The following is a 12668-nucleotide window of genomic DNA, read 5'->3' on the forward strand; positions in this document are numbered from 1 at the left end:
GGTTTTTCACTACAACAAGGCACCCGGCTCTCCAGGCACAGTAGCCACCCTCTCCTGGGAGATGTCTGTGCCTTCTTGATGAATGGTAAAGCCTGGAGTAAAGCCTTTTGGTAAATGGTAAAAAGCCTTCCGTCTGGTCTACCCTAGCTCTGGAACGGACAGAAGGGGTGCCAGCTGCTGCCATCTCACTTCTCAACCCAAATGCCCTGACCACTAGGAGCAAACTCTTCCTTAATGCCAGGAATCAGGTTGTTGCTATGTAGAGTGGCCATGTGGGAGGTATATAAGCATTTCCTTCTGAAGGTAGCTGGTCACACAATGCTAACCAGGGCAGCTAAAGGTCATGCCCAGAGGCCTTGTCCAGAGTCTGTTGTCTTAATTATTTATTTCTAGGAGTGCATCCTTTTGCTTTCCCCACGGAGGTGACCAACTCTTGCACAGGCAGAGCCAGAGCATTTCATTCCCCAAAGGTGTAGCATAGAGATACTCAGCATTACTAATTGGGTTGTGAAAAATTGATGTTTGTGATAGACCAAAGAAGCATGTCTGCCTCTCTCTGGATTCCCAGGGCTCTTAGCAGCTCTCTCTTCTGGGTTTCCTGGCATACCTACTGTATGATTTTTATCTGGCCTGTTATGTGATTGTAAAAACTTACAGAAGTGTTCTATATTGTTACTATTGGCAGTGCAAGGCCTCTGCCCAAACTGGCTGAAGGTTCAAGAATTTTAGACAGTTGATTCTGATGACGGCAAATTAGCTAGAGGTTATAAAATTTCCATGTCACCCCAAATCTGTCTTCAACACCTTGGTATTTGCCCTACCCTAGACTCTCTTAGGAAATCACGAGAAAGAAAATTAGAGTCCTGGACCTCAGTAGAATGCGCTCTCAGGTCTTTATAGCCTGTTCTTCTCCCCACAACATACACATACACACACACACTCATCTGCGAGTGGCAGAGCCAACTCCTCCCCACCCTTCCTATTTCATTCAGTTTAATTTAATAGGAACTTATGCTTAGACAGCAAATGATGCTCAACAACAGTAATGGCTCATATTGAGCTTTGTAGATCTAGTCTCTTTGAGATTCAGAGTCACCAGAACATGTCAGATGAACTAGAGGGGCCCTGACAAGGCTCAATGACAGACAGTTGTGACAAGGCCACTGAAATGACCTTCACCATAAGACAGTAGTGACCTAGGGCCTGGAGCCCATCATAGGGGTGAGTTGGCTCTGGGAACAGCATGAGGCTGATGCTGAAGCCTCCTTCCAACCCACCTACCTTGACACTATGGGTGTGCCAAGGGAAATGGACAGGCACCCATCAAGTGAAGAACTCGGACCCTAAAGAGCTATACCACTGGGAGCTAGTGGCATGCCTGAGACTGAGTATAACAAATTGGGGGGAGCTGGGGGAGGGCACAGGGAGGGCTGGGGAGAATGTCTCCTCTTGCCCCCTGGAACACAGCCAGGCTTCAGCAGTGACTGCTGATGAATGTAACCAGGACTGACCCTTTGGACTGGGTCAGTATCATTGAGAGACTTGGCCAAACCAGAGGGAAGACTGAACTCCTTGCTAATCTACTCATTGAGAAACTTGGTGTCTTAGTCCATTTGCGCTGCTATAACAAAATACCATAGACTGGGTGGCTTATAAACAACAGATATTTATTTCTCACAGTTATGGAGGCTGGGAAGTCCAAGAAGATTTGGTGCCTGGTGAAGACCAACTTCTAAGTTCTTAGAAGGCCATCTTCTTGCTGTGTCCTCCCATGGTGGAAGAGATGAGGTTGCTCTCTGGAGTCCTTTTCATAAGGGCACTAATCCCATTCATGAGGGCTCCACCCTCATGACCAAATCACTTTCCAGAGGCCCCAGCTCCTGCTACCATCACATTGGGGGTTAGGATTTCGACATATGAATTTGGCAATGGGGCACGGGGACACAAATATTCAGTCCATTGTACTCAGTGTCATTGGGATTCCTACTTTAAAAGAGACTTGGTCCCTTCAGTTAAAGGCTGAAGTACAGGGACAACTTTGAAGAGCAGTTATTCTTCAAATAATATATACCCTTCATAGGAAATACACCTTAACTATCTTTTCTAAGAGAAAAGGTAGTGTTTTCTTCATTTTTGAATCAGGGCTACACAATTGTCTAATTTTATTTCCTTTTAATGATTCTTCATGGTCTTTTTGTTTTTGGAAGAACAAACACTGGTTCCTGGGTATATTCCTGGCTGGTTGAAGAAGATGTCCTCCTTGGATCCCAGCTGACAATGCTCAACACTTACCCATGCTGCCCTAATCTCTTTTCCTGCCTTGTCCCAGATACATTCACTGTCATCCACCCCAGCCATCAAAGGGACTACAGTTACAGTTACTTTAGGATTGGAGGACACAATGATCCAAACATTCATCTGGCTCCAAAATGCCCTCTTCAGGCAGAGCTGGAGGAGCTCTAAGTCTGCAGAATGAAAGTAGTCCGCCTTCAACACTGACTTACAAGCAGCTTTGCAATCTGCCTTTGTGGAATTTTCAGTGCAAGAATTTTTTTTGTTGTTGTTGTTATGACAAGAAAACAAGTGAGAATTTTTAATTCACAAAGGATGAAAACACAAGACATTGATCTCATTATACATACAATATTACAATAAGCTGATTAGCTGTGGACTATTAAAACATTTAAGACTTCACATACAAACAGGTGTACTTTGAAACAAGAAACACAGGACAATTTTAATCTTTGATATGTCATAACTACCAAGAGAAAGAACATCACTGATTTGAGTCTAATTATTTTCCTGGCATACAATCACTATATAGGCCAGGCCTAAAGCATACTGTATATTGTTAAGGACATCTTTAGGCAAATATAAACATTCTCATTTGGGAGCTTTTTCTCCCTACCCAAAACAATGCTTTCCCATTGCTGTCAAGTAGCTTGGTTTGTTAAACCATGGTTTGTAAACTCATGAAGGACATCTTTAGCTGCAAACTTTATTTCTAAAATTTTTAGTTCTAGCCAGAATAAATGCACAGAGAGGAAAACAAGGAGAAATAAAAACCACAAGAAGATGCTAGAAATCTTCTTCATGAGAAATGTATGGTTCAATATGGGAAAGGCTGACATTCTTGGGGCTTCACTATCTGAACAAGAAAAGCTGCCCCCAAAATGGAAGGTAAATCAGCGCCCAAGGAAAAAGATTAAGATCACTGAAGCCTCCCACACCAGATGTAACAGGCTGGGCAGTTAAGCCTGTGATGGGAGAACCACACTGCGGGGTGATTTGCTAACAGTCAAAAGTGGGAGAACATAGCAGCTGCTGTCAGTTTGGGCTAAGAGGCAATTATAGATTCAATTTCATTCAAGATGGTAACTCTTCATTTTTTAAAATGTAGGACCGTAGTCTATATCCTGAGGATTTTTCCCCCACTTCTTTTCTCCTAAAGAAAAGCATTCTCATAAACTGTCATGTAGGTTAACTGGTGGTGCTCAGAAGAGTCATGAATTTTATGGGCAAAATGGCATGTAAAAGGTGAATGAGAAAAAAAAAGCATCACATTTAAGTCAGGCCATCACAGGCTGGATTAATCACGCCTCCTCTGTTCTCTCGGTGCATGGCTCATACTTTCATTCAAGAATTTATCATGTTGTGATGTCATGGACAATCATCGGCTTCTAGGACTGCTCCTTCCCTCAGGACTCTGAGCTCCCTGAGGCCAGGGCCTCTGTTTCATTCTTTCTCATAAACTCCCTTGCCACTCAATATATGCCCAGTGTACAGTAATGTGCAATCAGTGATTACTGAACAAGTACCCTCCAGGTCCTATACTAGTTCCAGTGGCATATATGAAGTGTAAACTCATTTTGTACTTACTATGTGATGGAGATTTGAATCCAGATCCAGCTGAATCCAATACCCTCGGTCTTAACCCCTTTGTAAACCTGCCTTTCCTGAGACGGATTGATCAGTAAATGGGAGACGATATCAGCTTTCCTGCTCCCCAAATGGCTGCTCCTTCTCCATCACCTTGCTGGTTCTTCCTCATCCCCCAGCCCCTGAAAATTACAAGGCCCCAGGGTTCAGTTCTCAGGCTTCTTCTCTGTATTTACACATCGTGATCTCATTCAGTCTCACTCATATGCTGACCACTCCCATTTGGGCATCTTGGACTCTCCCCTGAATCCCAGATGTGCATGCATATTTGACTACCTCCTGGACCTCTTCACTTAGATGTCTAATAGAAACCTCAAATTTAATGTGTGATTTGAATGATCTTGACATTCTTTTTTTTGATATACCAAAGTAATAAATGCTGTTTATGACTTCTTTAAGTTTACATAGTGCTCCAACATATTAATACCCTATGAGCTTCAAAAAACCAAATACATTTACAGTAGTATTATCAGTCACCAAAATGACGGAGAAGGAAACTTTACCTTGTGAGAATGCACAAATGTTTTCATTAAGGCAATACTGACCCAGATGATCATTTAGTATCTGTCAAGATGGATATAAGGGTCTCTGAGCCACAGGAACAGAGGGAGAACAGAAGCAGTTAACAGCGATGGGGAGCAGGGCCCATTAGCTTGGCCCATATGATCCCCTCATGTTGTATCCATGCCCCACATAGGAACTAGCATGGATGGCATGGATTTCACAAACTGAATTCACTACAGTCTCAACTGAGGATAATTCTATCAGGAGAGACTTGAAATACTAGTTTCAAGAAATGTTGAGAAGTGGGAGGAAGCCTTTGGTAAAAACATGAAAAAGTCTCCAAAGTCTTTTGGAGGTGGGCAGCATAAATAGTGAATCGGCTGCTCCAGGAAGGCGTCAGAAAGGAAGATTTAATGTCCTTGTCACCCATACAGACATCAGCGTGATTTCGCTGAAGTCCAAATCGGTTCACATAACCCCCTTGCTTGAAATCCTTTAAGGGCGCCTCACCTTATATGGGATTGGGCCTCAATGCCCCAGCAAGGCATGCAAGGCCTTTAGTGGGCTGACTCCTCACCTGTCCGTCTCTCCAACCTCTCTACTCCCACCCACCCACCTCAGCAACAGGGACCACAGACAGTTCTCCAAACACATCTTTCCACCTTGCTCATGCGATTCCCTCTCCCTGGAACCTTCTTTCCCAGGAAACCCTGACTCAGTGCATCCTCTGTGCAACTCCCCATGACCTTTCCTCTCTCCTCCACAGCAAGAGGAGCTTCTTTATCTTCTGGGTTCCTAAAACCCTTTGTAGACATCCTTCTAATCTAGCCCATGACAACATAATTATTTGTTAACTGCTTTGTCTCCCCAACTAGACTATGAGGTCTTCAAGGAGAAAGCCTGAGGTCTGAGCTTTTTAAATCCTTAATGCCTAACATTATGACAGGAACATGGCAACTGTTTAGAAAATGTTTGATAAATGAATGAAGGTTTGCCTGCTAAGCCTCTGCCAGAAAAATGTGAAAAACAGAATGTAGTTACACCAACATTCCACTAGAGGGAGGGGTGTAAAACTTTATCCCCTCTAGTGTAGCATTTAGCCTTGTTCTCAGTCAGATGAATATAATCTGATAAAATATTTCAGTTTTAGGCTAGGCCTAATATAAATCAACCTCTGATAAGCTTGAGGAAACATAATTATTACAGGTCACTCTATGTCAGGCTCTGGATTTGACAATGGGTAGTTCTTCTGGGTACAGATGAATAGAAAGGGTAGGCACTACATATAATAGTGTTTTACATTTTCAAGTGATGTAGAGTGCATTGAAATGCATTACAAAGCTTTTCTCTTTTCAGACATCATCTTGTTATCTAAAATATGCTCCACCTAGAAAGCTCATTGCTCCTTACACAATAAACGCTGTGGAATCCGATGACTACCCAGCTTTCTAATTTCCTGTTGCCCTACATCCCTCATATCCTGTCTTGAACACACACACATGCTGTTCATGAAGTCAGCTGAAACAACTCATACAGCCTAAAATCTACAATCTAGATTAATCTCAAGTTCAATACCGATGTTCAATGAACGTGACAGACTGACAAACGCTCAAAAGCAGCAGATGACCCTCCCCCCCGGCCCCCAACCCCCAGCAGCCCCAAAACCCCGACCGAGCTGCTTCCTTAGCACCCAGCATCTATCAGTTTAGCATTTATCACAGTGTATCGTAATAGTCTGCGCACTTATCCATACCTGGATGAGGCTGAGAGCTCCTTGAAGAGGCTGGAATGGATCTTATTCTTTCCCCCAGCCTCAGCTGCTAGCACAGCACCCGGCACATGGTGTTTAGTACATTTTTTTTTAATGAATAAACAAGCTCATTTAATTATACGGGTAGCGAGAGACTGATTTCTGCCAGCACTCTCAGGAAGAGGCTGGATGGCTTTGGGGTGTATACAGACATGTATGCATACATGTGGTGGAGGAGACTGTCTGATTTGAGGCATCTAGTAGGAGACAGATGTGTGGGTGCACACACACCTTCCCCAGAATCTTCTCAGATCAGTAGTTGAGGTGTCGGAGCTTTCATCATTAGAGAGTCGTACTTTTGGATTATTTATGGTTCCCTGTCAACACATCTTGAACACATGTGCCCTTGTTATCACTTATATTATCACATAAATTTCAAAACTCAAACTTCCCCAGCATCTGATCTGTATCCTCAAACTGTGCTCCTTCCCCACCTTCCCATTCCTGCTCTGTTGAGAATCTCAGATAGACTCCTGTTTACTTTCTGTGGTTTGTATTAGGATGTAGTTTGTCTTTTCAAATACATCACTATATGTCAAATAAGCTCTTTCAAATCATGTACACCATAATATTTGCAAGGGATTAAAACACATCAATTTGTATAATTCCATGAGTTCATAATGACACTAAAAATTAAAAAAAAAAAAACTCGATTGGTCAACATTAGAAGATCTAGTGAATTGACTCCTTGTGTTGAAAATTAGTAAATGAAGGGAGAAAATAAAGCATTTCTTCTGCTTTTCCTACACAAACAGTACCACTGGGTAAGCAAAATTTAGGAGAAGGAAAAGCTTGCTTTCACAGAAATAGTCCAGCAAGTAAGTGAAGAAGAAATGATTGAATTAGAATATCACCTCATGATAGAATTAGAATGTGACCTCTAATGAATTAACGAATTTAGACATTGACTACCAATGACTGGTAACATCACAAAATGAAAGGCAACCAGATGGTATACGCCTTCTGATGGAAGTATAAAATATCAGCTATAATGAAATCTGATCAAAGTTCTAAATCCCACAATGTATTCACGAGAAACACAGAGAACAGCAGAACATGTTCAACTAACAGTGTAAAAAAAAAAAAAAAAGACGACATTTATGAGACAATCAGAAATCTGAATACTGACTGGTTATATGATGATATTAAATAATTGTTATCACCTCTTTTTTTAGGTGAAATAGTGCCATTGTGGCTATGTTAAAGAAAGAACCCTTATCTTTTAGATATTTAAAAAAATATATTTACAATTAAAATAATACAATGTCTGGGATTTGCTTCAAAAATAATACGGGGGTGGGAGTTAGGGGTAGTGGGTGGGCATATATATGAAATAAGATGGCCTTGCATTGAAGCCGAGGGATGGGAACATGGGAGTGTATTATACTGTTTTGTCTACTTTTGTATATACTTGAAGTTTTCCAAAGAAAAAGTTTTTTTCTTTTTTTAATTATTATTTATTTATTTATTTATTTATTTTTGGCTGTGTTGGGTCTTCGTTTCTGTGCGAGGGCTTCCTCTAGCTGTGGCAAGTGGGGGGCCACTCTTCATCGCGGTGCGCGGGCCTCACTATCGTGGCCTTTCGTTGCGGAGCACAGGCTCCAGACGCGCAGGCTCAGTAGCTGTGGCTCACGGGCCTAGTTGCTCTGCGGCATGTGGGATCTTCCCAGACCAGGGCTCGAACCCGTGTCCCCTGCATTAGCAGGCAGATTCTCAACCACTGCGCCACCAGGGAAGCCCAAAGAAAAAGTTTTTAATAAAGAAAAACTAACACTTTTCTGAATATTCTGACCATCTTGTCCTAAGGGACAGCCACCCCCCTCCCACCCCTTGAGATCGTTATCCTAGGGAGTCTCCCCGAATTGAAAATACCCAAGTAACATTAATTCATCAGCCTCTCTTTACAAACTAGTACAAAAGATTATTTCCTGGACTGATTTTACCCCTGAAAATACTGAGTCCCTGAGGGCCAAGGTCAAAGAAAACCCTGCAGGAGGGAAAAGGAAGGGCTGAGTGTGGGAAGAAGAAAGGGAAGAACAAATTTTGTCTTTATTACAATTTTCCCAGGGCCTTCACTAGTTGGCACATGCATCTTCCTTGTGTGGGTTTTACTAAGAGAACTTTCACTGGAGGCATGAAAAAAATGTTTAAATTCCAAACTCTCAGGTTAAAATTTCACGAAGCATCCCCTTTTATGTTGTCAAAGGCTAATATAAATATTTTCAGAAGCAGGCTCAATGAGCCAATGATGAGACCACTTGGGTGGAGCTAGGGCACAGTTCTGTCTGAACCTGGGAGCAGTCTAGACCTGTCCATAGGACTACGATGACGTGCAAACCAGGAGAGAGTAAAGAGTCACATCAAGTGCTCAAGAGTATAGCTTTTTATAGCAGATCTCTGGAAGAACACCAAGAAACTGGTTGCCTCTGGGGAGGGAAGCTGGGGCACTTGGAATAGGGTGGGAGGAGGAAAAACATTGTATGACTTTATTGTCATAGCCAGGTTATACTGCGGTTAGCGCCTTAGTATGTATGATGACATTTGCAAACAGCCTTTTGTTTACGTAAGTGACTGTACTTTCTATCTTGAAATCAGACAGAAGACAGATGTCTGTTTATGGGTTCCTTGGCCGTGCCATCTGCTGGCACTACCTGCTGTTTGCATATTTTCTTGATACTCCCTCCCCTTGCCTCCCTACCCCACCCTAACCTCCCAGAATCTAATTAGGAGTAGATGGTCCCCAGAACCACAGAAATAGGATTTTAATAGTTCTAGTGCGACTTCTATAGGTGTGACATGGTATTGGACAAAGCTCAAATTCTCTCACAGACGCTCCTCTAATAGCAGAGCCAGTGAACAGTCTTTGATGGCTCCTATTTTACCTTAAATATTCAGGTGAATTCTGTGGTTTATGATTGACATTGTAAGTTACTATTAGAAAAAAAGTGTCTCTGTGTTTATCCTGTGGTTTTTAAGTATCCCTGCACACTCTGCCTGTCTCTAGAGTATTAAGTCCAGTTGCGTTGTTTTTTCCTCTTTGTTTATTGAGATTATTACTTACTTGCATTAAAATGTACCAATTTTAAAGGTACAGTTTGATTAATTTTCGTAATTGTATACAAGGTGTAACCACCACTACGATCCAGATATAGAAAAGTTACTTACCCTTTAAAAGTTTTCCATCCCAATTTGCCCCAATTCAGTTTTGAGACACTTTATTGAGTTTTACTGCTTTCTCTAACATCGACTCTCCGGGTGATTTAGGAAAGTCACTTTACCTCTCTGGATGTGTTTTTGCTTTTATAACATGAAAAATGTCAGAACAGATTTGTTACCAGGGGCCCTTGCAATACTTTCAGAAAATGAGTGGGTAGGGTAAGGGTGGGAATCTCAGCCTTGCGTCCCCATTCTTCAAATAGCACACGCATGTGGCAGATCCTAGTGGGAAAAGCCTGTGGTCGCATCAGAGAGAATTAGGTTTCCATCTCCTCTCTTGCTACTGTGTATGTAATCTTTTGTAAGCATCAGCTTTCTCATCTCCAATATCAGGCTTATTAACAAGGTTTATCTGTTTACTGTTGTGAGGATGAATTGAGATGCGCCGGCACCCTTAAATGTTAGTTGGTATTTATATTATGGCATAATATAAAGGCACTGCATTCAACCATCTCGGTTACTACATGTTTATGCAGGCTGATTCTCACAACCAAAACAGACGCACAAAGTACGCCCACCCATTTGCCCACCCATTTGCCCACCCATTTACCCACCTGGGGAAGCCCGAAGCCTGCCGGCCTGCCTTCCTTACAGGGCTCAGAGAAAAGCTGCGCACGCGTGCATGTGCTTCCAAAGAGCCTCGCTAGGGGGCGGAATGGGAAACAGGAAGTTCTAACGCCTGTCGTACAAGCGCGACGTAAAGCGGGTCTGCTTTATGGCACCCTGCTTCCGCCGTAAAGCGCCGTCGGCAATCCCGCGTGAGTGAGTTGACGAGATTACTTCCAGGTGAAAAGCGCGATTCTTGGAGGTTGGTTGACTTGACGTCTTCCTCATGGGCAAACGCAGGAGTCGGAGCCAGAGCCAGCTGCTCAACTCCCTAACTAAAAAGCAGAAGAAGCATCTAAGGGATTTCGGCGAGGAGCATCCCTTCTATGACAGGTACGGAGAGACAAGGCTGGGACCGGCGCTGCCGGCGTCCTTTCCCGGTGGGAGCCCGCATGTCCCCGCGTTTGGTCCGCCGGTGCCCCGGGGATAGTGACAGGGCAGCTCCCGCCGCGTCCCACTCTGCCCCGGCGCCGGCCTAGCTCGCCCGGGCATCCTGGCGGCTTCCCGCCTGAGATGGGGTTCTTCACCGGTCTTTCTACCTTTTGTTGAGCCGGTAGCTTTATGCTAGACGGCACGCCTCCTGTGTGGCGACTGGGCAGAGATTTTATAAGCTTGTTTTCGTTTTATATGTTTTTAAAGAATTGCTTGGGGGCTTCCCTCGTGGCGCAGTGGTTAAGAATCCGCCTGCCAACTCAGGGGACAGGGGTTCGAGCCCTGGTCCGGGAAGATCCCACATGCCGCGGAGCAGCTAAGCCCGTGCGCCACAACTATTGAGCCTGCACTCTAGAGCCCGCGAGCCACAGCTACTGAGCCAGCGTGCTGCAACTACTGATGCCCGCGAGCCTAGAGCCCCTGCTCCGCAACAAGAGAAGCCACCGCAATGAGAAGCCCGCGCACCGCAACAAAGAGTTAACCCCCGCTCGCCGCAACTAGAGAAAGCCCGGGCGCAGCAACGAAGACCCATAGCAGTCAAAAATAAATAAATAAGTTTAAAAAAAAAAAAGAATTGCTTGGGACCCTCGACATCACCGATCTATTCAATGACAATGAGGAAACTAATGTTTGGGTAGTTGTGGGTTCCTCTGTAAGTGTCCAGACTCTCAGTTATGATCCTAGTGCTCATCCCACCACTTTGGGCTGCTTTATCAACAGTTAGAGGGATAGTCTACTTAAGAAATTTGCTAGAAAAGGTGAACCCCGAGGGCTTTTATTTGCCAAAATTTCCCATCTTTTGGATGAGAGCCAGTTACTGTGTGACTGTAGTATTTGTCATGTGGTCTTGTTAGACTTTTTCATTTGTCTGTTATCTATTTGGCATATTCTTACAAAACCTGTCCAAATGCATATGGAGTTTTTACTTGACAATAGATATAATGTATTTATAACGGTATAGTCTGCCATGTTCATTTAAAGTTGTATCATTAGACTTTTCCTAATTGCTACATACTAGTAGTTAAAGTTTAACATTACCTGTTTCTTCTCAGGGTTTCCAGAAAGGAAGCAAAACCACAGACTTGTCAACTGGTAATGCTTTATACCTTCTTTATGATAGTTGATTCTGGGCTGTTACTTTTAAGATTATATATAGTAATAAAGTTTGGCTACATTTCCACTCTTTTTGATTTTAGATGTAAGCTATATTTTAGTAATATTGCTTAGTTTTAAGTGCAGATGTCTGTTAAAATGCCATTGTGATAACTAATATAGTACAGAGTATGAAACTATCCTGAGAGGTTAGGCTGTTAGAACCTGTTAAGGAGGCTTACCAGAGGGCTCTTGGTGAATCCTAAGAGGGAATGTCTTGTTTGCTTAACATAAAATAGAGTGCAAAATCATCAAAGGTCTTATTTCATTACCACAGACTCAAAAATAAACTACACTTTTTTGTTGTAAGTTTTCCTGTTGCTCCTTTAAAGGTGCCAAATGTCTGACGCATAGGTTAAATCGCCTTATAACCTAAAGCTCCATGTTTTTAATCCGCTGTCTTCCCATGTGGAACCTTAGCAGTTCAAAGAAGAGGAAGAGCTTCTAGAATCATAGCTAGATTAGCTGTTTTAAACAAATTTGTTGCTAGGTTTGGTTGAATAGATAGGATTGCATATTTGCAGAAAAGCTAGTTTTTATTTAGAAAAGTCTGAACTTGGTTCCACTGTGGGCCTGATGATAGTCGTGGGGTAGCAACAAGAGCAATATAATTTTTGTTTTTAAAATCCCCATTTTCCTTTTAGTCAGAGAGTTTAGATACTTCAAGTTCTGAAAGTGAAGCAGAGAGTGAACCAGAACAAGTTTCTGGTTACAACAGACTACTTGCCACATTAAAGGATGTTTCCAAGGAAGATGAGGAGGAGGAAGAGGAAGAAGACAGTGTTATAGATGAGACAGAAATGAATCTTGAAGATGGCGATAGTGACATCAGTGTGGAGGAAGAGATGGCAGTAGAGTCTACTGACATGCAGAAGAGTAAGTGTCTTTGATGTGGGTTTATCATCTTTGCAGGGACCACAGACAGATTGCCCCAGGGGCATGGTGCCTTGTACTGTATGAGCTGGGTGAAAGCACATGGATTCAAAGCAGAGATTCTTAACCTTGTTGG

General features: G+C 42.9%; 1 protein-coding gene across 5 annotated transcripts in view; it reads left to right on the forward strand.

Annotated features, from left to right (window-relative positions):
• Positions 1 to 10188: 10188 nt before the first annotated feature.
• Positions 10189 to 12668, forward strand: part of UTP25 (UTP25 small subunit processome component) — a 29846-nt gene continuing 27366 nt past the window's right edge. Inside the window, exons 1-3 of one of the 5 annotated variants that reach the window (XM_082468798.1) lie at positions 10189 to 10408; positions 11560 to 11599; positions 12304 to 12535. In XM_082468798.1, coding sequence (XP_082324924.1) covers positions 10302 to 10408; positions 11560 to 11599; positions 12304 to 12535 — 379 coding nt within the window. In that variant the 5' untranslated portion in view covers positions 10189 to 10301. The remainder of the gene's footprint in view (positions 10409 to 11559; positions 11600 to 12303; positions 12536 to 12668) is intronic. The other 4 variants (XM_082468796.1, XM_082468794.1, XM_082468795.1 and 1 more) reach the window with 4 other exon arrangements.

Source organism: Balaenoptera physalus (assembly GCF_965194825.1).
Source record: "Balaenoptera physalus genome assembly, chromosome: 1".
In the NCBI taxonomy this organism is placed as follows: domain Eukaryota; kingdom Metazoa; phylum Chordata; class Mammalia; order Artiodactyla; family Balaenopteridae; genus Balaenoptera; species Balaenoptera physalus.